Source organism: Lonchura striata, chromosome 10, assembly GCF_050655825.1.
Source record: "Lonchura striata isolate lonStrDom1 chromosome 10, ASM5065582v1, whole genome shotgun sequence".
Lineage (NCBI taxonomy): Eukaryota > Metazoa > Chordata > Aves > Passeriformes > Estrildidae > Lonchura > Lonchura striata.
This window is the reverse complement of record NC_140712.1, coordinates 7,317,118-7,336,732: the sequence shown is the minus strand read 5'-3', so window position 1 is coordinate 7,336,732 and position 19,615 is coordinate 7,317,118. Positions and strand designations below refer to the sequence as shown.

The window sequence follows — 19,615 nt, the reverse complement described above, 5'->3', positions numbered from 1 at the left end:
GTCTCTCCCTACCCCTGCAGACCCCTCACCAACCCGCAAGGAGCGGCTCAGCCCAGCAGGTGCTTCAGCTTCTCTTTATTGATGGACAGTTGTGCTCTCCCACCCCAGGGCCCATCAGAGTGCTGGGTGAGTGGGGGCTCTGGGGTGGTGGGGGGACATGACTAACACAGGAGACAACGCCGCAAGGGGAGCATGGGACGCTCTGTGCACGGAGCCAACACCCTTCACCTGCCCCCATTCCCGAAACAGCCAGCCGAGAAAGGCTGGATCTGCCTTGGAGTGGGTCTGGGGAGGCATATAGCCATCACAAAAAGGGGGAGTAGCAGCTTGCCTCGAGCAAGGAGGGGTCCAGCAGAACCGTTGACCACACATCGCCTCTTCTCCTTCCCCAAAACCCCACACCAGGGCCAGGGAAAGGGACATTTCACACTCTGAGGACAGTCACCGGGAAAGAGGAGTCCCAACAGCACGCAGAAACCTCCTACGCTGACTCCAACACACATCAAGGCAGGACTTTAACTACAGGGAGAGATTTTTAAAAAACTAAACACTTCAAGTATTTTTTTTTTAGTGATTTAAGGTCTCTTGCCCCTGCTGCTGCTGCACTGGGTGGTGTTTAGCAACCTACATCCACTCTAGGGACAAGGACAACAGCGCAAGCGATGGCTGGTCTACTGCAAGGGGAGACGGGGCAGTGGGGTGGTGGGAGGGGACAGGGGAGGGGAAGAAGACCCAGTGGGCACTCAGGGTACGGGCACCACACGCATGGTGTTGGTGTAGCCGGAGCCAGGGCGCCAGCCTGTCAGCACGATCACCAGGTCGCCGCTCTTGAAGAATCCTCGAGCTTTGCCTAGGAGAGAAGAGGGAGGCATCAGAGCCCAGTCCCACCCTGTCTCCTTGCCATGGGGCAACAGTGTTCATCAACCACTACCCAAGTCACTAAGCTGCCTGTGCCACAGCAGTTGGGGCTCCAGGAGCATATCAAAACCCCACCTTCCTACTGCCCACCCATCTGACACCCTTCGCCTCTGCTCTGCGGTTCTCTGCAACAGAACTTGAAATTCCACAGCACATGATTTGGAGGGGGTGCAGGACAAAGTCAACCCAGGCTTCCCTTGTCCCTCAGGAGTGGTGAATGTCATATGTCTATCACTCACCACCATATACCCAGCCTGGTCTTCTGCTGGAAATTCCTTACAGACAGTTGTGCCAAACCCACCACCCCATTTCCCAATCAGATGTGGTTCTGCTCATGCAACCACCACCAGTTTCCTGTCCGGATCCAGTTACCACACAGGCAGCCAGTTCCTCTCTTCCCATCACCAGTGAGCCCAAAGTACCACCTAGGTGCTCAGGGCCACCAGGTCCCACCACAGCCACGTCCCACAGGAGGGTGCCACTCACCAACATTCATGCCCAGGGTGACACGCAGGTCCACATCCTCGGCCCAGGCGTCCTGGGCAGGGTCTTTGCAGAGCACGGGGAAGATGCCGCGGTACAGGTGGGCCTGGCGCGCTGTCTGCTCATTGCGGGTGATGGCGATGATGGGGGCCCGCGGGCGGTACCGCGACACCAGGTGTGCCGACCTGCAGGGAAAACAGCCACGGTGGGGCTCCACACAGCCAGCTCAGCCTCCAGAGAGGACACCTGGGAACGGCCTGTGGGAGCACAGCAGCACCAAGGTATGTCTGTCAGCCACCAGGACTCCCAAAGCCCCTGGGGGGATGTGACCAGTTTCCACAAAATCCACTCACCAACCAGCTTGGTGCTCTGCTAGGCAACTGGGCAGACCACCACTGCTTGTCCCCACTGGTGGTGACAATCTCTTCACCTCCATGTTTAGCAAATGCTATCAGGGTGTTTTGGTCCCTGAACAAGCCTTTACTTGTCTCTGTTGCTATGTTAGGGTGGCGAGATGCCATTTATTCCAGCCTCTGCAAGCAGGCCTTGGCATCTCAACAGGGGTCCCTGAAAGTTCCCTGTTTTGAGGCACTCCCGGTTTTCAGGGTGGAAAGAGCCGGTGCCAGCAGCGCTGCCCAAAGCATGCCAAGGAGGAAGCCATCCACCTCCCAGCCACCCTGAAGCCAGCAAACAGGCCAGTTCCTCCACACAGAGCTCTGCTCCTGCACCCCATGGGAAGCAAATGCAACACAGGCCAAAATTTGTACTGGGAAGTTGGGCACAAAGCCTTTAAAATGCTTTAAAACACCTTAACACAGCAGCAGCACAGCCTGGGTGGGGACTAGACTACAGCCTTCCATTCTCTGAGCACTGCTGAGGGAGAGTATCTACAAACAAATTCAAACTGCAAGGGTGTGGCATCTGCAGCTCCATCTTTCCAACGGACATGCTGGTGTCTCCACTTGCTTTTGCAGCCTCGTTTAGTGGAGCCAAGCTCAGCAACACTCAAATGCAAAGTTTGCTGCTTAAAGCAGGAGACAGCAGACTGCTCCAAGCACCCAACCACACGTGCCAGCTCTCAGACAATCTTTCCCACACTGTCCAAGCCGCTTCCCATGAGATCTGGGAGATTCAGGTACTCACAAGAGTTAACCTAATCCACAGCTAAAAATATTCAAATATCAGAGTTCAAATTCTTTAAGAAGGTCAAGTGTAAGGTTGGAACATTTGACAAAGAAACATTAGAAGCATGAGGACATCCAGAACTCGGTGCTTACAGCTCCCTCCTCATCTCTGCAGAAAGGCATTTTCTACTTGAAATCATTTTAAGCTGTACATTTTGGTCAAAGTTTCACTGATGGTCTGCATCTTCAGATACATGTGCTGCACTACTGTTTTGCTGTGAATCCAGCGTGAGAAATCCTCCTTTCCTTCCAGAAAGCAGTCTGAGACTTATGGTCGGACGTGCTTTGGGAGCAGGCAGCCAAGGTCCTCTCTAGATGGACGAGCTGATCCATGAGATTCCAGCTCCCATTCCACAATGGAAGAACCAAATCTCTGCTTGGCAGCTGTCACCGTTGCTGGACAGAAATCCCAAACTACATTATTCCAGCACACTTCACCTGCAGCCACTGAGCTCACCTGGTGCTTGCCATATGCCTGTCTGTGCAGAGAGATTATCTGCAGGCAGGGACAAGGAATCCTGGAAGAGGACATTTCCAACACTTTCCATTTCCCTGCCTATCACAGCTGCGCAGTCCCTCTTCACCCCTTGGGCTCAGGCAAGCAGGGCTGATGACTGCAAAGTCTAGCAAGGGACCAATCATTTGGATGCTACTACAAAAGGCCAAAGCCTTGATTAAAAAAAAAATAGATTCTGCATCCACTGAACTTCTGTCTCACTGTTACATTGATGATTTCTTGCCAAGTAGTTTGAATTGAAGCTGCAACGCTTATTTTCCCTTGGCTCTTCCAGCTGGCGCCACTGCCACTTGTAGCAGTGAGGGGAGGCTGGGCTCGGAGCTGGTGCCACGCTGGCAGAGGGAGGCTGAGGACTCGGAGCGTAGGGATATGTGTCCATCTCCCAAGGAACCAACACTGCAGGCACTGCCAGAACCTGACTCCACTGGTCTCTCAAAGCCATGGGATTCTCCTTCCCCCACCCAGTCGCACAGCAGGCCTGGGGGCACTTGTACCCTCCTACCTTCCAGACTTGGTGAGGACAATAATGGCCCCGCTGCAGCACTTGAAGGACGCTTCCACAGCGCCAACTGCAGCGGCCTCGGTGGGGTCGCAGTTGAGGGGGGTCAGACGACGCAGTTCCTCAAACAACTGCCTGTGAAAGATGGCGGCTTCGGCCTCCCGGGCAATCTACAAGAGCAACACGCGTTCGGAGACAACACTCACGGCAGGCGCTCGGGCACAGGGCAGGGCGAGGTGCTCCAGCAGAGTGCCACATCCATACTGCAGCCTCTGGCACTGTCATTAACCAGCGAGCTCAGACTAAGCTCACCCCAACAGCACCTTGGTCCCTGCAGAGGAACCACTCAATTCCCAAGGGTTCTTTTCCCAATGGTGGCACCTCGCCCTGTCAAGCCCACACTCAGGTGACACTCATGCCAACTGCCAGGCACTCTTGCTCTGCTCCTGCCTACTGGGATACCTCCCTGGCACGGGGTCAGCTCACATGGCAGCGGTTTCACAAGGCTGGGATGGGCAGCGAGAAGCTGGCCAAAGCCTGCAGTGTTAGAGCGCAGTGTGTTCTGCCACGGAAAGGGCTGGCCCAAGCCCCCTCCTGAGCCCTACCTGCCGGACTCGGTCAGGACTAGCAGGGCTGCAGCTAAGCACTTAAAAGAGGCCTCCACCGCGCCCGCCGCCATGGCATCGGCAGGGTCCCTGTTGTTAACATTGAGGCGTAAAATTTCTTCAAACAGCTGCCGATGAAACATTGCGGCCTCAGCCTCGCGGGCGATCTGCAGGCCCGAGTGGGAGGGAAGGAGGAGAACAGAGGAAAGAAAAGAAGGAAAGATATACCAGAGGAACATGAGATCACGTTAACTTGCTTAATTGTCATAGTAATGCATGCAAGAGGGTATTAAGGTGAAGCAGTGAAGCTTTTTGTCTCTCAGGTTCTGACTTTGCTAAATGCAATCCAGACTAAAATTCACCGTACCATGGCTGGCAGGCCCCAGTCACTGGGCAGGCATTCCAAACATGGTATTTTTGTTGTATCTGGGAGTTCCCACAGAGCAGACAAACATAAATTGCTTTTCAAGGAGCAAAACGAGCCAGCTCAGAGCCAGACTATGCTTTGTCATGGCTGCTTATGCCTTCCCTGAGAGACTCTTATGCCACCTACCTGCCTGCCCATGGTCCTGCTTGCAATTCTGTAAGAGGGAGTATCTGGCTTTCTTTCCTAGGCTCCCAACACCAGAGTGCGGCTGGAACAGTTTTCATGGAGCCAACATGCAAGCAACACACTTTAAATGTCATCTCTGAAGGTGGGAGACTGTTCTCTCAGTCTTGTTACATTTAGTTTAACTTCAGGGTCAATGAAGATTTTATTTGAAAGCCTATAAAGATTTATTTTAACTTGAGAGTCAATAAAGCTTCACATCCAAATGGGATACCAACTTCTTTTTGGTAATAGGGAAACAAACAGGAACAAGTCTTCCTTATAGGGTTGTCACAGTGTGGATGTTGGAGTGTTTGCACAGTGCCAGATATAGACAGACGAGAGGGACAGAGGCACAACTAAAGGCTTTGTGTTCTGTATGAGCATTGGCAACAGGTTCAGCAACCTGTTCATCCCAGAATCCTGGGAATCTTCATGTTTAATCATCTTGGAAGGCCTGACAACCCGATAAAGAAGGCTTGCAGAGACTAGAAAAGCATGCAAAGGTTCGTGATCTTCTCAAGGACAACTTCATCCAGTTACTCCACAAAGTGAACAGCTGCTACACAAAGCATGACAAGTTCATGTTGAATTAGGGACTGATGTGCCACCTCAGTGAAAGCTCTGGAGTTAGAAAAATCAGCATTTTGCTACTCTAGTATTAATGAATTATTTTATGTGATGCTGGGAATTATCCCTTCCACTGTTATCAGTTTAAGCCAAAGCAGTTAAGTATCTTAGATCTAAAAATAACAGGACACAGGCAGCAGGCCGGAAGAGCAGGCCAGTGCCAACTTGTCCTAAAGCATATTGTTACTGCTGGATTTAGATAAAAGGGGAGTATTTGCATCACAACACTTACTCCAAATGCAGGAGCTGGAAGCATGGTGGTTTATTTTCAGCTCCTGGTACAAATGCAGAAGGTCCATGTAACACAGAGAGCAAATCTGATTTTAGAGGGAATTCTGCACTACCCATGTGTAATGGAATGTGGGAATAGGTGTGTGCTTTGACAGCGGCTGCAGAGGGGCACAGCAGCCATTAACTTCACCCCAGAGCTGGCTTTGCTCAGACAGGAATAGCTACATAGAGTTTCCAGTTGGTGCACGAGTGGAGATACCAGGGAGGTGGGAGAAAGGAAAATGGAGAGGCTGTTTAAACCTTGGTCCTATCAGGCAGCATAGCATAGCCAGGCTGGGCTTTGAAGTGTGGATCCTGATTGGAATGGCAAAGATGCCCACTCCCACCTACAGCAATCAGCCTGCCCAGTACTTGGAAGTTTGCTGCTGCCCACTTCAGATGGTAACATCCACCTGCTCCAGCCATGCTGCAGATCCCCAGACCATGGTTACTCAGGACATTATTGCTGGGCTTGACTAGTAAGAAGTGAATTAGCTGAGAGGAAAGATCCTCACTGTACCAGCATGTGCTTGTGCTCCTACCGTAAGAGTTGGCACCTTGCTGCCTGAAACATCCCACACCTAGTCAATCTGTATTTCAATTTCTGCACAGTGTTAAAGCCTTCAGTGCTTCTCCAGGGGCCCTGGTGGAATGAACACCATGCCCAGGTCTGTAGGAAAAGGGAAGCACGTGCAACAGATCCTCAAATCAGTCTACAGATACAGCACAATCTGCCCAGACCAAAGAATTAATGCCAGGATGGAAACCCAGGCATAAGATTTGCTGCAGCAAGTTCCCAAGTCTTGGTAGGCAGTAGGTCCTTGTGATTTAGGGGTTGGAAAAGGAGGGAGAAGCTTTAAGGTGCACTGTTAGCATTTGGCCTGTAAAGAAGCACCACCGCCCAGTGATCGTAAGCCGTATTTTGCATTTGCCTCATGCAAAAAAACACCACTCCATACTGAGGTAAAATATGTTTAGGTAACACACTGCAAACCAACACTGGCTGAGTTGAATAACCTACAGAAGCTGAGTTACAAATAAAACTGGTGAGAGTTAGAACTTGTGATGTGATTCACATTGTGTTGTGATTCACAGCACTGGTAACTGGGGAGCAGCAACGCTCACGGGTACTTGATATAAGGCTTATATCAGCTGAAACACGAACTTGAAGCAGAGCAGAGGTTTCTGGCAGTTCAGGCATGTAAAAGTATGGTGCTGTCAGTACTCATGCAACAAACCCCCCCAACCCCCAGCACACAGCAGGTGCTGAATGCAACAGTGCTGTAAATCACCCTCAGGAGCCTCCCCACCCCCTCCCATGCAGGACTCAGCCAAAACCTTTCATTATGTATAGATAAACTGCTTAAAGCAGCTCCATAACCCTGCAGAAGTTTAAGGCATTTAATATGCCACTGCAATAGGACATTGGATGAAATTTCTGCCAATTTCCTGGCAATGGCAAAAAGAAACGGGAAGTTTTATATCTCAGCATTTCAGAGCAGCTCTCAGCTCTGCTTGGCAAGTTTGGAGCACACAAAGTGAGATTCCAGGCCCTCAGGACCATGTTTGTTCAAAAAAAAAAAAAAATCGCCCACAGCAGAGTGTGAGGAAAAAAAATGGCTATTTTAAGCAGCTGGGTCCATTTAGGCCTTTGAGTAGCCAGCAGCAAGGTGGTGTCCCTGTCCCAGGCAGGGCAGGGCAGTACTCACAGCGTGCTGCATGCGCACAGCCTCAAGGGGATAATCTCCCTTGGCTGTTTCCCCGGACAGCATGATGCAGTCCGCCCCGTCCAGGACGGCGTTGGCGACGTCGCTGCCCTCAGCACGTGTCGGGCGAGGCTTCTTGATCATGCTTTCCAGCATCTGGGAGAGAACAAACCCACGGGATCAACACACTGCCAGAGGAAGCAGCTACACTTCAATACTCCTTATGGCTTGGGGAGAAAGAGGGATGCAACTTAAGGACCGCAAGAGTTCTCCATGGGTACAGAACAGAAAGAGGGTGTGGCTCCTAAACCAGCTTTGATTTAAAGCCTCCATCAGTAAGAAAAATAATCCACTCCATTTTATACCCATTCCACATTTACTCCTTTTCCAGGGAGATTTAAACCACACAACATCCCAAATACTCCAACCTTCAACTTCTCAGCACAAAGCTTGATCCAAGGAACTCAGGGCTCTTTAGAGCAGTGTGGCACTAGACGTATTTATGGAAAGCTCAAGTCCAGTAATATATTCTCAAATTTGGGAATTTTATCATCTAGAAACCATAAAGAGCAGGGTCTGCACCAATAAAGTCACCTTCTCCAACACAAGATTTTAAATGCTTTATGTTCAGGGTACTAAACTCAGAACAGTAAATCCACCAGCTTCCTAAGCATCCACACTTAAAATAGTGGAAAATGGGACAGCTTTCCATGAGGTGACCACTTCCTAATCCCTTTCCACACTCCAATTCCTGCCAGCTCTCCTGTCTTCCTCAGGTGCTCAGCTTCCCCCCAGCTGGAGCTCCCCACTTGTTTAAACACTATTTGCTTCACCCATGGGACATTGCCTGAGGCTGTGTTTCAGTTGCATTTCTGTAGCAATACAGGAAACAGGAGCACATGCCATGGTAAATCCAGAACCTTCTTTAATGATTACTGTCTAAAGAAGTCTTCACTTCCACAGCCTGTGTGCAGAGCAAGGACAGTCAGGAAACCAGTCCTCCCAGTGCTCAAAAACTGTGCATGTGACCCCTACCAATCCCAGAAAAAGGAGAAGGATCCTTTGCTCAGCTCCTTCCAAAGCTGTAGTGTGGTTAAATTTCTAAGATACCTAGAGCTCAAAACCACATGATGTTTTGAGGTGTATAACATTTGGCAAGAAGTCCCGTAATCTAACTGGAAAAGATACCAAACACAGAAATGCCTAAATATGAGCTTTTCAGCTATGAGCAAAACTTCTCTACATCTCATTCTTTAAATGAATGCCATCAACCTATGGCTGTCCCCAACATTCCCTCCCAACCAGAGGAGTGAGGAGCCAAAGGTGGTGCTTCCAGTACCTGAGTGGCACAGATGATGGGCTTGCCAGCCCTGTTGCAGCGCCCAATCATCATCTTCTGGGCAAGGAAGACTTTTTCAGCTGGGATCTCAATTCCCAGGTCACCGCGGGCCACCATAATGCCATCGCTGGCCTCCATGATCTCATCAAACCTGACAGCGAGAGAAGAGCTGTGTTATCCCATTTGTTCTGCAAAGCACCTTCCCATCTGTCTGTCCTCTTCTGAAAGGAGTGCTCATGCTTTTCATGGGCTGTTTGGGTTCTTGCAAGGCCAAGGAAGGAGGAAGAAAACCCAGAAGCAAGGCACAGTACATATTCAGTGCTACACAAAGCTGCCTGAAGCTACAAAAAGGGAGTGTGAGTTGCTTTGTTTCAGTGTGACAAACCCAAAGGATCCCCTGCACAAAGCTCACCTGCGTACACCCTCGTGGTTCTCGATCTTGCTGATGATCTTGATGTTCTTTCCCTTTTCCCCCAGCACCTTCCTGACAGCGTGGACATCAGAAGCCTTGCGGATGAAGGAAGCAAACACCATATCCACGTTCTGCTCCACACCGAATTTTAGGTCCTGAATGTCCTTTTCAGAGACGGCAGGCAGGTCGACGGCAGCGCCGGGCAGGTTCACACCCTTCTTGCTGCCGAGCATGCCGCCGTTCTCAATCTCCGTCATGACATAGTCCTTCCCTGAAACACATGTTCCCACAGTTAGTGTTTACAGGATAGCTCCTGCTACCAGCTCCCACACCACCTCCCTGCCTGGGAACTGCAGTGTCAACAGCAGCACACAAGATAAAAAGCACATCCCTTCTCTTCAGAGCATTTCTGTACCATGTGAGCTTGCAGTTTACCCTTGGGAACACAATAGATTAGCCTAAAACAACTTCTAGGCTGTTCCTGGATAAAACAGCTGTTGTTCACTACAGGAGATTGGGATTGCCTCCCCCAAGAAAAGCTAGCAGGTTGCAGTTTTGCACACAGAGCCCTGCAACACCAAAGCCTCACCTCCCACTCCCTACATGCTCAGATTTAGAGGCTTGAGGCTACAGTAGTTTAGGCAGCACTATAAAGGGAGTACTATGGAAAGTAACCTTGCCTCTACATTACCAGTTAAAACTAGTTCTGTCTCTTTACAAAACCCAGGGTCTGTGCTGTAAAACTAGTTAAATCCTACATTAAGATCATAAATTAACCTGGCTGATCATGAACAGTGGTATGGTCCTATCACACATTCCCCTTTGAAGACAGGGTTCAGATGCCAGCCCAGTGAAACCCAGCTGAAGTTAGTTTTTGGATAGTTCTTACACTTGAGGTAGAGAATTTCAGCTCGAAGTCTCACTAAACCTTTAAGAACTATATTCTGCCTTCTTCAACACAAAAGTGCAAGCTAAGAAAGAGTTACTGGAGGCAAAGCACAAGTATATCCTGAGGAACAAGCAAACAGGCAGAGCTAAAATAGCTATTACCCACCTTTCTCCCTAACCACCAAAGAAATCAGACCATCATCCACGTAGATTTTGCTACCAACTTCTACAACTTTGGTGAGATTCTTGTAGTCCAGCCAGAGCGTGTTCTCATCACAGTTCTCCATGAAGGCATCATCCAGGGTCACTTTGAGCTGTGCGCCCTTCTTCAGCTCCACTTCTGCTGTGCCACTCTGTGTGACAACAAAACCAGTAAAAACCAGCACACCACCATCTTGTAGTCCACAGCAGTTTCTCAGAACTTTTGGGAGTTGGTTTGTTACCTCATTTCCTATGATATTTTTTTTGTTTGGAAATGGCCACAGGCTCAACATGGTATCAAGTCTGTGTGGTGAAAAAAGTGTGATTAAAAAAAAGGCAACTTACTCCCTTAATGAGTCCAGTTCGGATTTCAGGTCCCTTGGTGTCCAGTGCAATTGCCACAGGTCTGTAGGTGATGGGATCAGAGGCAAAGCTCTCTGTGGCTTCTCGCACATTCTTGATTGTGCCCTCATGATACTGGCAAGAAAAGAAAAAAATATGGAAATGTTAAATCTGGTTCTACTTGGCTGCTTACAGAAAAGATCCCTGTGCATCCCAGAGGCTGCCCAAGGTGACTGTTCTGCTCCCTGTTTCAGTTCTACCTTCAAAATTTAACCAAGACAAAGCTTACAGTAAAGCAGAGTGCAAGGATACAAGGGCCTTCCTGCCAAGAAGGTGGAGTCTGGAAATTATCTCGTGTGCCCTCAGCACTAAGTCCAGAAGGACAACTCAAGGAGACAGTTCCAAGGTCTGGCCGAAGTGATTTTTTTATGAGGGCACACATCTGCCAATCAGTGGTGTCTCACCAACCAGAAGGCCTTTAAGAGTAACTTTTCCAAAAGCTTTCCTGAACACCTGCCTATTCAACACAGCAGAATATTCACAGCACCAGCAGCTGGATAACTGTGTGCATTCAAAGACCTGATGGCAGAAGAATGTCACAGTGCCACACAAGGCTGTGCTCCTCCCTCCATCAGAGCAAGGGAAGGTATCTCTTCACACTGCTAGCTCCCACACACTTCCAGCCTGAACCACTATCAGTCCTGCAGGTGGACAGGCTTTTCACTCTTTGGCCTGAATCCCCATAGATAAAGGATTTGCTAAAATAAGGTTATCCGTGTAAATATTTACAGTTTATTTCCGAAGTCAAAGCAATCACAGACAGCTCAATAGACCAGCACCACATACCTGGCTTCCAAACCTTGTTTGTGAGAGCTTTTTGCTAAATGCTGCCAGTTTTAGGATAGTTTTGTGACAAAAGCCATCCCAGCTCCCTCAAATGTGCTACAGATGGCCAAAAGATCAGTTTACTTTACTTGTTTAAATAACATTAAGAGATAACCTCAATTACTTACAACTAGTAAGAGTTGTGTAACACTTGACAGACTTTAGTAGCTAAGACATACCCTTTCCTCTCTGTGCCACGTGGACTGATGGAGTTTGACCTGACTCACCTGGAACACTCATTTCCCTCGTGTCACTCACTCACCCCAACACGAGGCCTCCACACTGACTTTGGTATCTCGGGGGATGATAAGCCAGCACCAGGAAGGTGAGGCTGAAAAAAGCCATGCTGAAGTTCACATGTGTGCCCTTAGCCAGAAATATCTAACAGCTGATAACTCTTTATAGCAGGAAAATGAGTCAGTTTATTGACAGTGTGCAAGCTGGGACTGAGACAGCCTTGACCCTTCCAGGCACTGCAGCTGGGGTGGATGCAGCACAGAAAAAATGCCCTGACAGTGCCACAACACTTATCTGAATCCAATCATCCGAGATTTCCATTTTAGTTTGATACCAAGGACTAAGTGGCTCCTGGGAGTCTGACTTCCTGAAGAGTTACACATGCAGAACAGGAATGCAGGCAGAACTGGAGGCAAGTGTATGTAAAGGGGAGCCAGGCAAGTGCCAAAGCACCTCTGTTAAAGCTCAAGCCCTGGTAAATGCTTTGGGGTGGACACGAGAACTGAAGCACTTGTGACAGATGGAAATTCTTTGGGCCTTCACTGGTAACTAGGGCATTTTGCAGGAGCCAGGACAGGACACAAACTCAGGACTGGCTATGGCTGATGGTCACACTCTGCAGGCAACAGCCACACCAGAGCCTGCAGTCAGCTTTGTTGATGTGAGATGGGTAACCAGACCTCATACAAATCAGGAAGACCTCAGCCAAGTTCACAGACTGCAGCAACTGGGCAGCAGCAGTGTCAGAATTCCCAGTTTCAGCCTGGCCACCAACTCCTTGATGTGCTACCTGGCTCAAGAGCCACCCAGCTGCAAGGATTTGACTCCTGGGACACAGTTACTCCACACTAGTCTTTCTCCAGGCTGATTTCCCAACTTCAAAGCCTGCACTGACACTGTCCCAGGGTGGTTAGTCAAGGTCTGATGGCTGCCCACAGTTAAGTATCAGCCCTTTTGATCCTGACACTGCCCTGTGCTCATTAAAGGCTACCAGGGTGAGAGGCCAAGCTGTTACATACCACGAGACTCATGGGTCACTAAGTAAAGCCACCTACAGCTGCTACTGGGTGACATTTTGAAAGCTGGAAAGCAGCCAGGGTCAAAAAAAAAAAAAAAACAAACAAAAAACCTCAGCAGAATGGGATCCTCTGCTCCTCCAGTATCACTGAGGATCTCAGCTATTTATAGCAATAAGGGCTTGACTGTCATGGAGTGTTGATTTCTTCTGACCTTATTTTTCTAAGCTCACCACACCATGTCCCAAGCTCCATGGTGGGACCTTCCAGAGTGCCAGGAATGCTCCTGGGGCAGATGGTTAGCCAGAAAACTCAGCAGCCCATTCTTCTCACTGGGCACAGTAATTACATCAAATCACCAATAACAGATGCCTTTTGATCAGGGTTGTTCATGGATCACCTGCTTGCAAAATCCCCAGCAATGGAACAAGTGAGATTAACTGATAGTGTGCCCTCCTGCAGAGGTGCAAAACAGGGACAGGTCTTCTCAGCTTTTGCTGCTCACTGGGAAGCAGCAGCTTTGGGAACAGCAGGATGTGGGGAAGAACTGAAGGATTTCATGGAAAGCAGTTGGCACAGTGTCAAATACCAGTTACCTGGCTCCCTGCTACAGGGCAATGACACACAGACTCAGTATGTACGACCAGCATGCTTTCCCAAAAGCAGCTATTTGACCTTCCCACACCAAGGATGGTCTGGATGAAACTGGATTTCCCTCCTCCCTGTGGGGCAGGATCAACAGACACACACAGGCTGTAGCAGCTCGGACCACACCCTTACCTCATGGGTGCCGTGAGAGAAGTTGAGGCGGGCAACGTTCATTCCAGATTTAATCATTTCCTTCAGTTTCTCCACAGAGCGGGAGGCCGGGCCTAGAAAGAAGAAACGGTTTGAACATTAACTTTAGAAAAATAATGAGGTAACCCACACAGACCAGGCTGTTTCATGTGGAAGATAAAAGGTAAATGGATACAGCATTGCTCAGCGCTGCAGCAGCAAATATTGTTTTAACTTGCCCACGGAGTGCAGCAGAACCCAAGCAATTCTCATTTCCCTGGATACTGGATTCACTCCCAGCAGTAACACAGGTTAGACAAACACAGGAAAGTCATGTTCCTCCACCACACAAGTTCAGCACTGGCAAGGGATGAAAGTCAGATCTTTCTCACAATTCCCCTAATAAGTTTCACCAAGGCGTGGGCTCCTAGCTGCAATTCTCTCCTATCTAGGAATGGCCTACCAATGGTGCAGATGATGCCGGTGTTTCTGGCAATGGTTGGCTCCGAGTCGATGTCCAGGCGGCACATATGCTCCAGGAAGGTGTCTGCCATGGCAGCGTGCAGCTGCTGGGTCTGGATGAAAGCGGTCCCTGCATCGTGGTGCTTCGACATTGTTGCGCGATTTCGGTGTCTGGAAGGGAAGAAAGCAGTGCCAGGTTTGGGAATCACCCACCCTGAACTGCCCATCAAGCAGAGACACCAAGACAACAATATGATGAATATGGAGGTAACAAGAAAGCTGCTACTGGGTCAAACTAACTTTATGTTCCTATTTGAGAATCCTAACAGGCAAGGCACATTTCTATTTCATGTCATCCCCCACATGGACCACCCAAAGCTCACCTGCCTTCTATGCAGATGTTCCCTTCATAGCTTCTCTTCATTGCCAGTCTTCCCTTGGAGCTACACAACGCAACAAAATTCAAGCACTTGAGTGCACAGGCAGAGGTTCTGCCTCCTCCCTCCCAGCTCTCCACTCATTTCTCCTACAGGCCTCAACTGCACGTCCCATCCCACATGGGATCGGGGCAGCTTCGGCTCTGGCGTGACTGCAGCACGCCCGGACATGGACACTTCTGCCCAGGAGCACCTAATCACAGCAAAGTCCACGTAAGCCTAAACCCCATCCTTTAAGCTTGGGCAAGCAAGCAGGCTTGAGTTGATTAAACAACACTTTGGCAAAGAACATACAAAAGACTGAAGATTTAATAGACCCAAAGACCCTCTTTGACTGAAGACACTGCAGGTCTCCCCCACCTCCTGCACTCCCCCTTCACCTACAGCACTGAAATTTATCATTAGGTTTAAAACTGGTTGTATTTTTCAACATTTGGAATAAAAAACTTCTCTGAACTTGGTCTGTTTGCCTCCTCTGGACTAGAGAGTCCTCACAACAGCAGGACCAGCCTATTGCTTTTCAAAGAGCAAGCCAGAGTTGAAGCTTAACAGTCCACTGGGATGTGAGGACATTCATTTCACAGCAGTGCCAGTGCCCCAGGCATTTCTAATTGCAGTAATTTTGTTCTCAAGTAGTAGTGGCAGCTCAAAGCTTTGTCTCTTGGATTTGCCCAGGCTAAAATCCCAGCATAACAAAAGCCTCTGTTAAAAGAATGATGCAATGTGGTGGCTATTGGCATGGGCAGATCACTCATTTTGCCTTTAAAGATTGATTTAAGGTCAAACTCTGTGCCCTGGGCACACAGGTGATACTGAAAGCAGGCATGAGCAGCCTTCACGTCCAAGATGCTCTTATAGAAACATGGGGCGGGGCTCAGCTAAAAGGTGGGACAGAGCAGGAATTAGAGCTGGGTTTTTGTTCTACCCACCCCAGGCAGACAAAGTCCATCAATAAACCACAGAATGGTGCGAGGGGCACACACCAGCCGGCTCAGCATATCCAACTTTGACACAGAAGCATCAATAAACCCAAAAACTCTGGCAGAGCTAGCAGGACTGAGCACAGGGAAGGGCAGACTAAGCCCTGCCAGCCCGCTGCCTGGCCCCAACGCTCCTCCCCTGCTCCGCAGCCCTTCCTCAGCAGCCCTTCCTCACGTACGTGCAGATCCTCGCGCAGGCAGCCCTGACTCACCCTCACTGCGCTGCCATGCGCCACAGAGCAGCCAGGCCAGCAAAAACCATAATTTGACCTGGCAAAGCTTTTTTTCCCTCAGCTCTGCCAGAAGCTGCTGATTCACTGCAGTCACTACAAGAAGGTCTGCCCACATAAAAAGCCCAACATAGTTTCATTATTATAGGAAAACCCTCTGGTCAGTCCTAAAACATTGTGTTTCAGCCCTCTAACACTTGCTGTTGCACCCTCTTGACACCTGCAGAGCAGTGTCAAGTTTCCTTAGACGCCAAAAAAAACAAGCCTTTGCTGGGAAATCACCTCCACGCATAGGCAATCAGGTTTTCACAGCTTCTAGGAACAAGAGGAATACTGAACAAGGTATCCCAACATGGAAACTGCAGCCAGAGCACATTTTGTAAGTTTTTAAAAAATAGTCAAGTGAATTCTCCCTGCATCATGGAAGTCCCCCACCCACTCAAGTCATTTACAAATATAATTTTAACACCCTTGAAGTCTTTATAAAGAGAAAGGAAAAGTTCACTTCCCAGCCAGTATCCTCTTCACAGGATTTTCCAGCAGTTCAGAGGGCTCAGAAAAATTAACCGCAGACACAGTGACCTTGTCCAGGGGCGAGAGCAGAGACGCAGGAGCCAGAAAGTATCCCAAACACCCATCTGTCTACAGCACCATGCCCACGACCACCAAGAGTCTTCCAAATACTCCCTTCTGCCTTCCACTACAGTGCATTTACAAGGCATCAACTGAATTTTACTGGAATGACCAGTCTCATATTTATAACAGGAATGTCTGGCATTTCCCACTACTCCGCTTTTTTTTTTTTAACATCAAACAGAGGAGCAAGGATTTCAAGGACACCAGAAAACATGGAGCATTCAGTCTGGGCAGATTGAGGAAAGGGGGGTGAGCAATACCGTCTAATGCCTGAATGTTTCCAGCACTGAATAAACCTGAATTCATTCCTCAAGGAATAACGATTAAGTCCCCGAATTTATTACTTGGCCTGCCCAAGCTTCAAGCAGGGTGTCCCAATGCCTGTTCTGGTATCTCCTCAGCTCCTGAATATTTCAGACTGAACCATCCGAGGTCAAGACTGGGTTTTACTGCAGCCAGGTGAGTAATTCCAGCCAGCTCATCCCATGGGTCAGATGAGAGAAAGCCTAAAATCATAGTCTCTCTGGATATGCCCCTTGGGCATGGAGAAAGGAGGGGGAATAGCAACTCCCACCCATGCCCAAGTCTTTGCTGTTCTTGGTGACAAAGTGAAGTAGAAACTGCAGCAAGGGCTGTCCCCAGGCCACAGCCAGAGCTGTGTCACTGCCTGCAGGAACTCCAGCCAGGAGGCTCCCAGGGGGTGATGATTCGGGATTTACTGGTCAGCCTCACTTACACAACCTCATGGATGCTGCAGAACAAGGCTGCTCGTGCCCAGTCACCCTGCCTGGAGGCAGAAATGGTTTGAGTTAGTGCTCAGGGCAGGGTTATGAAATCAGGCAGGCCTTCAGATTCCCAAAAGAAGTCTAGAAAAACATCAGCCTTGCTCATTCCAGAAGCTAAAGGCATTCAACAACAGAGAAATGCAGCTCTGCAGAGAAGCAGGTTTTTACCCTGGCCTGACATCCCCTCTCCCAGGCACGGAGGACAGCACATTCCAGCCAGGCAGCTGGTGCTGGAGGTGGTGTCTCGCTGTTACGTAAGGACAAAATGGCCACCCCAAAATTCCACCCCTTTTCTGCAAGCCTGGATGGAACCCAGGAGCCACCACCTGCTCCTGGCTAGCCGACACTCTCTCCAGCACTGAGCTGCAGATCCACGGGAGGAGAGACCCACAACGGAGATGCCCCTCCAGCTTTTTGGCAATGGGGAACAGGAAGATCAGGCTGGTCTGGCACTTTCCGTGCTGGCTCTGCCGCGCCTTTGCCGAGCTGCCCTCCCTGGAAGGCTTAACTAAAAAAATAAGAGGAGGTGGCAAGCATCGGATGTTTGGTGACGAGAAAGACTTATCTCGAGGGTATTTGTAGGACACACCTACAGGCTTAACCTTGCAGAGGACAGGGAGCCTTTCAGCTTAGCAAAAAGCACCTGGCTGCCTTCAGGCAAGCTGTAAAAACCTGCTTTACAAGATAAAAGCAAGCTTGGGGGTTTTCTTTTCACATTTAACTAGGCAGAAGTGTAGACCACAGCGCTGCATCCCCACTCCAGGATGGAGATTGCTGCACGTGGCAGCGCCCCGGTACTGCAGCCCCATTTCCTACGTGCCATCCATCACCACCCGCTGCGGCTCCATCTTCCACCAGGAGAACGAGGGCCAGACCAGAGATAAAGGACGAGCACGTGTCCAGCCGGCCTGGGAAACGTCTTACTCCCATCAAATTAAATTATCAATTTGTTGGGTGGAAAGGGAATTAAGGCCGGCGGTGGATCACTCAGGCTAACAGCAATAAATGAAAGTTTTAGTAACAGGTTTAGATAGATAAAATAGTAGGTAATTAAAACAAAAAACGCAGGCTGCTGCAGACTCTCCAAGCTCTTTATCTAGTGCAAGTGAAGTTTCTCAGACAAGTTTCACAGGCAGAAGTCCCTGGTTCAAGCACGTGGCTCGCAGCAGTGCTTCCGGCCTCGCACAAAAAACTTTTGCTTAATCCGGTGATGGGCTGGAAACCTGCTGGCACCAGTACGGACCATTAACCCATCGACCTCCTTTTATATTAGCCAGAATTCTTCTCTATAAACGGGATCTCGGGCATAAAATTACACTCTTCAGAGGGTTTGATTTTTTTTTTTAATTAAGCACTTCTAATTGCACAAGTTCCTGGATGTGTCTGAGTAACCAAAAATTTGTCTCTGCACCTTCGAGCCAAGGCAACTAATGATGAGCAGCAGGAAAATTAACAATTTAACATGACAAAACCTTCATAAAACACTGATTTTTTTTTGTTAACCTGTGCCTCTTCGATACCGAGTTGCCTTATCAGAACAAAAGCAGGTTTTTAGATACTGCCGCCTACTTTTAGTAGTCTGAGGAGACAGTCGGGAGGTTGCTATTGTCCGCCGACAAAAGCGCTATTCATGCCTTGGTAGCTCTGCAAAGGGGGTTTAAACACGTTTGGAAGGTTTTCACAGTTCAAGAAACTGCCCAAATCAGTTGGACGTGCTTAAGCGGGCACAACTACGGGAGAAGATTAATTCAGGAAGAGCCTTCTCTTCCCGGGGGGGCCGGGAGCAGGCTGCAGCATCGCTGGCGGGTGCAGTGAGCCGGACGGTGATTTAAGCCGATGCCCTTCGGGGAACTGCCGGCTCTTACGTGAGAGCAGGCGGGGTGGGGGAGGCGGCCTAGCGCCTCACTCCGTCTGCCTCTGACTCAGCCTCCAGCGGCTCGCTGCCCGCGCCGGGCGGCAGCCGCAGCGGCGCCCTGCGCTCCGCTTAACGGCACGGCCGCCGGGCACACGCGGGGCTCCCCGCTCCCGCCTGCCCCGCCTCACTAGCACCCCAAACCGTACCCCCGCCGCCACCCCGCTCCCGGAGCGGCCGATTCCCGCTGTGGGCCGTGGGGAGATGCTTTGGAGCCGGCGTTCCTCGGCGTGGGATCGGAAGGGATGCTCGGAGCGGGCGCTCCCCAATGCTGGGACGCGGAGGGATGCTCGGAAAGGGCGTTCCCCGGTGCGGGATCTCGGGGGATGCCCGAGGCAGAGGAGGGGACGCGGGGCCGGGGCTGCCGGCAGCCACGTGCCCGGCGCCGCGAGCCCCCTCCTCAACCCGTAGGGCGCGCGCCCCCTCCCCTCAGCCGCCGCCCGGGGGGACCCTCTCCCGGCGGCGGAAACACGGGAATAACGGCGGTACCGGCGCGGCCGGCCCCACCGCTCGCAGCCCCTCAGGTCGCCGTTACCTGCCGCCGTTCAGTCACGCCGCTAACCTGTCCTCTCTCCCCGAGCGCCGCCGCCGCTCTGCACGCTGCCCCCACGCCCCGCCAAGGTGATCCCGGCTGGCCGCAGCACCGCCCCCCTCGGATCCCTCCGCCGCCCGCCC

General features: G+C 50.3%; 1 protein-coding gene across 5 annotated transcripts; it reads right to left on the bottom strand.

Annotated features, from left to right (window-relative positions):
- Window positions 1–60: 60 nt before the first annotated feature.
- Window positions 61–19,535, bottom strand: PKM (pyruvate kinase M1/2). Of its 5 annotated transcripts, none has more exons than XM_085588575.1 (12): window positions 19,476–19,535; window positions 14,344–14,403; window positions 13,962–14,131; window positions 13,502–13,593; window positions 10,587–10,718; window positions 10,207–10,393; window positions 9,153–9,423; window positions 8,741–8,891; window positions 7,405–7,557; window positions 3,605–3,771; window positions 1,405–1,586; window positions 61–850 (listed from the first exon to the last, which is right to left on the bottom strand). In XM_085588575.1, the coding sequence occupies exons 2-12, from the start codon at window positions 14,382–14,384 to the stop codon at window positions 744–746; spliced, it is 1,653 nt and encodes a 550-aa protein (XP_085444701.1). In that variant the 5' UTR covers window positions 14,385–14,403; window positions 19,476–19,535; the 3' UTR covers window positions 61–743. The 5 variants fall into 5 exon arrangements, with proteins under 5 accessions (XP_085444701.1, XP_085444699.1, XP_021409919.1 ...); XM_085588573.1 differs by lacking the exon at window positions 19,476–19,535 and adding an exon at window positions 16,190–16,269; XM_021554244.4 differs by lacking the exons at window positions 3,605–3,771; window positions 14,344–14,403 and adding an exon at window positions 4,207–4,373.
- Between the last annotated feature and the right edge of the window lie 80 nt (window positions 19,536–19,615).

Coding starts and splice junctions, on each gene's coding strand:
- PKM (XM_085588573.1), bottom strand. CDS start 16,245: ATGGGTGTTTGGGATACTTTCTGGCTCCTGCGTCTCTGCTCTCGCCCC. Junction 14,132..14,343: donor AACATCTGCATAGAAGGCAG/GTGAGCTTTGGG, acceptor CTTCCCTTCCAG/ACACCGAAATCGCGCAACAA. Junction 8,892..9,152: donor AACCACGAGGGTGTACGCAG/GTGAGCTTTGTG, acceptor TCTCGCTGTCAG/GTTTGATGAGATCATGGAGG.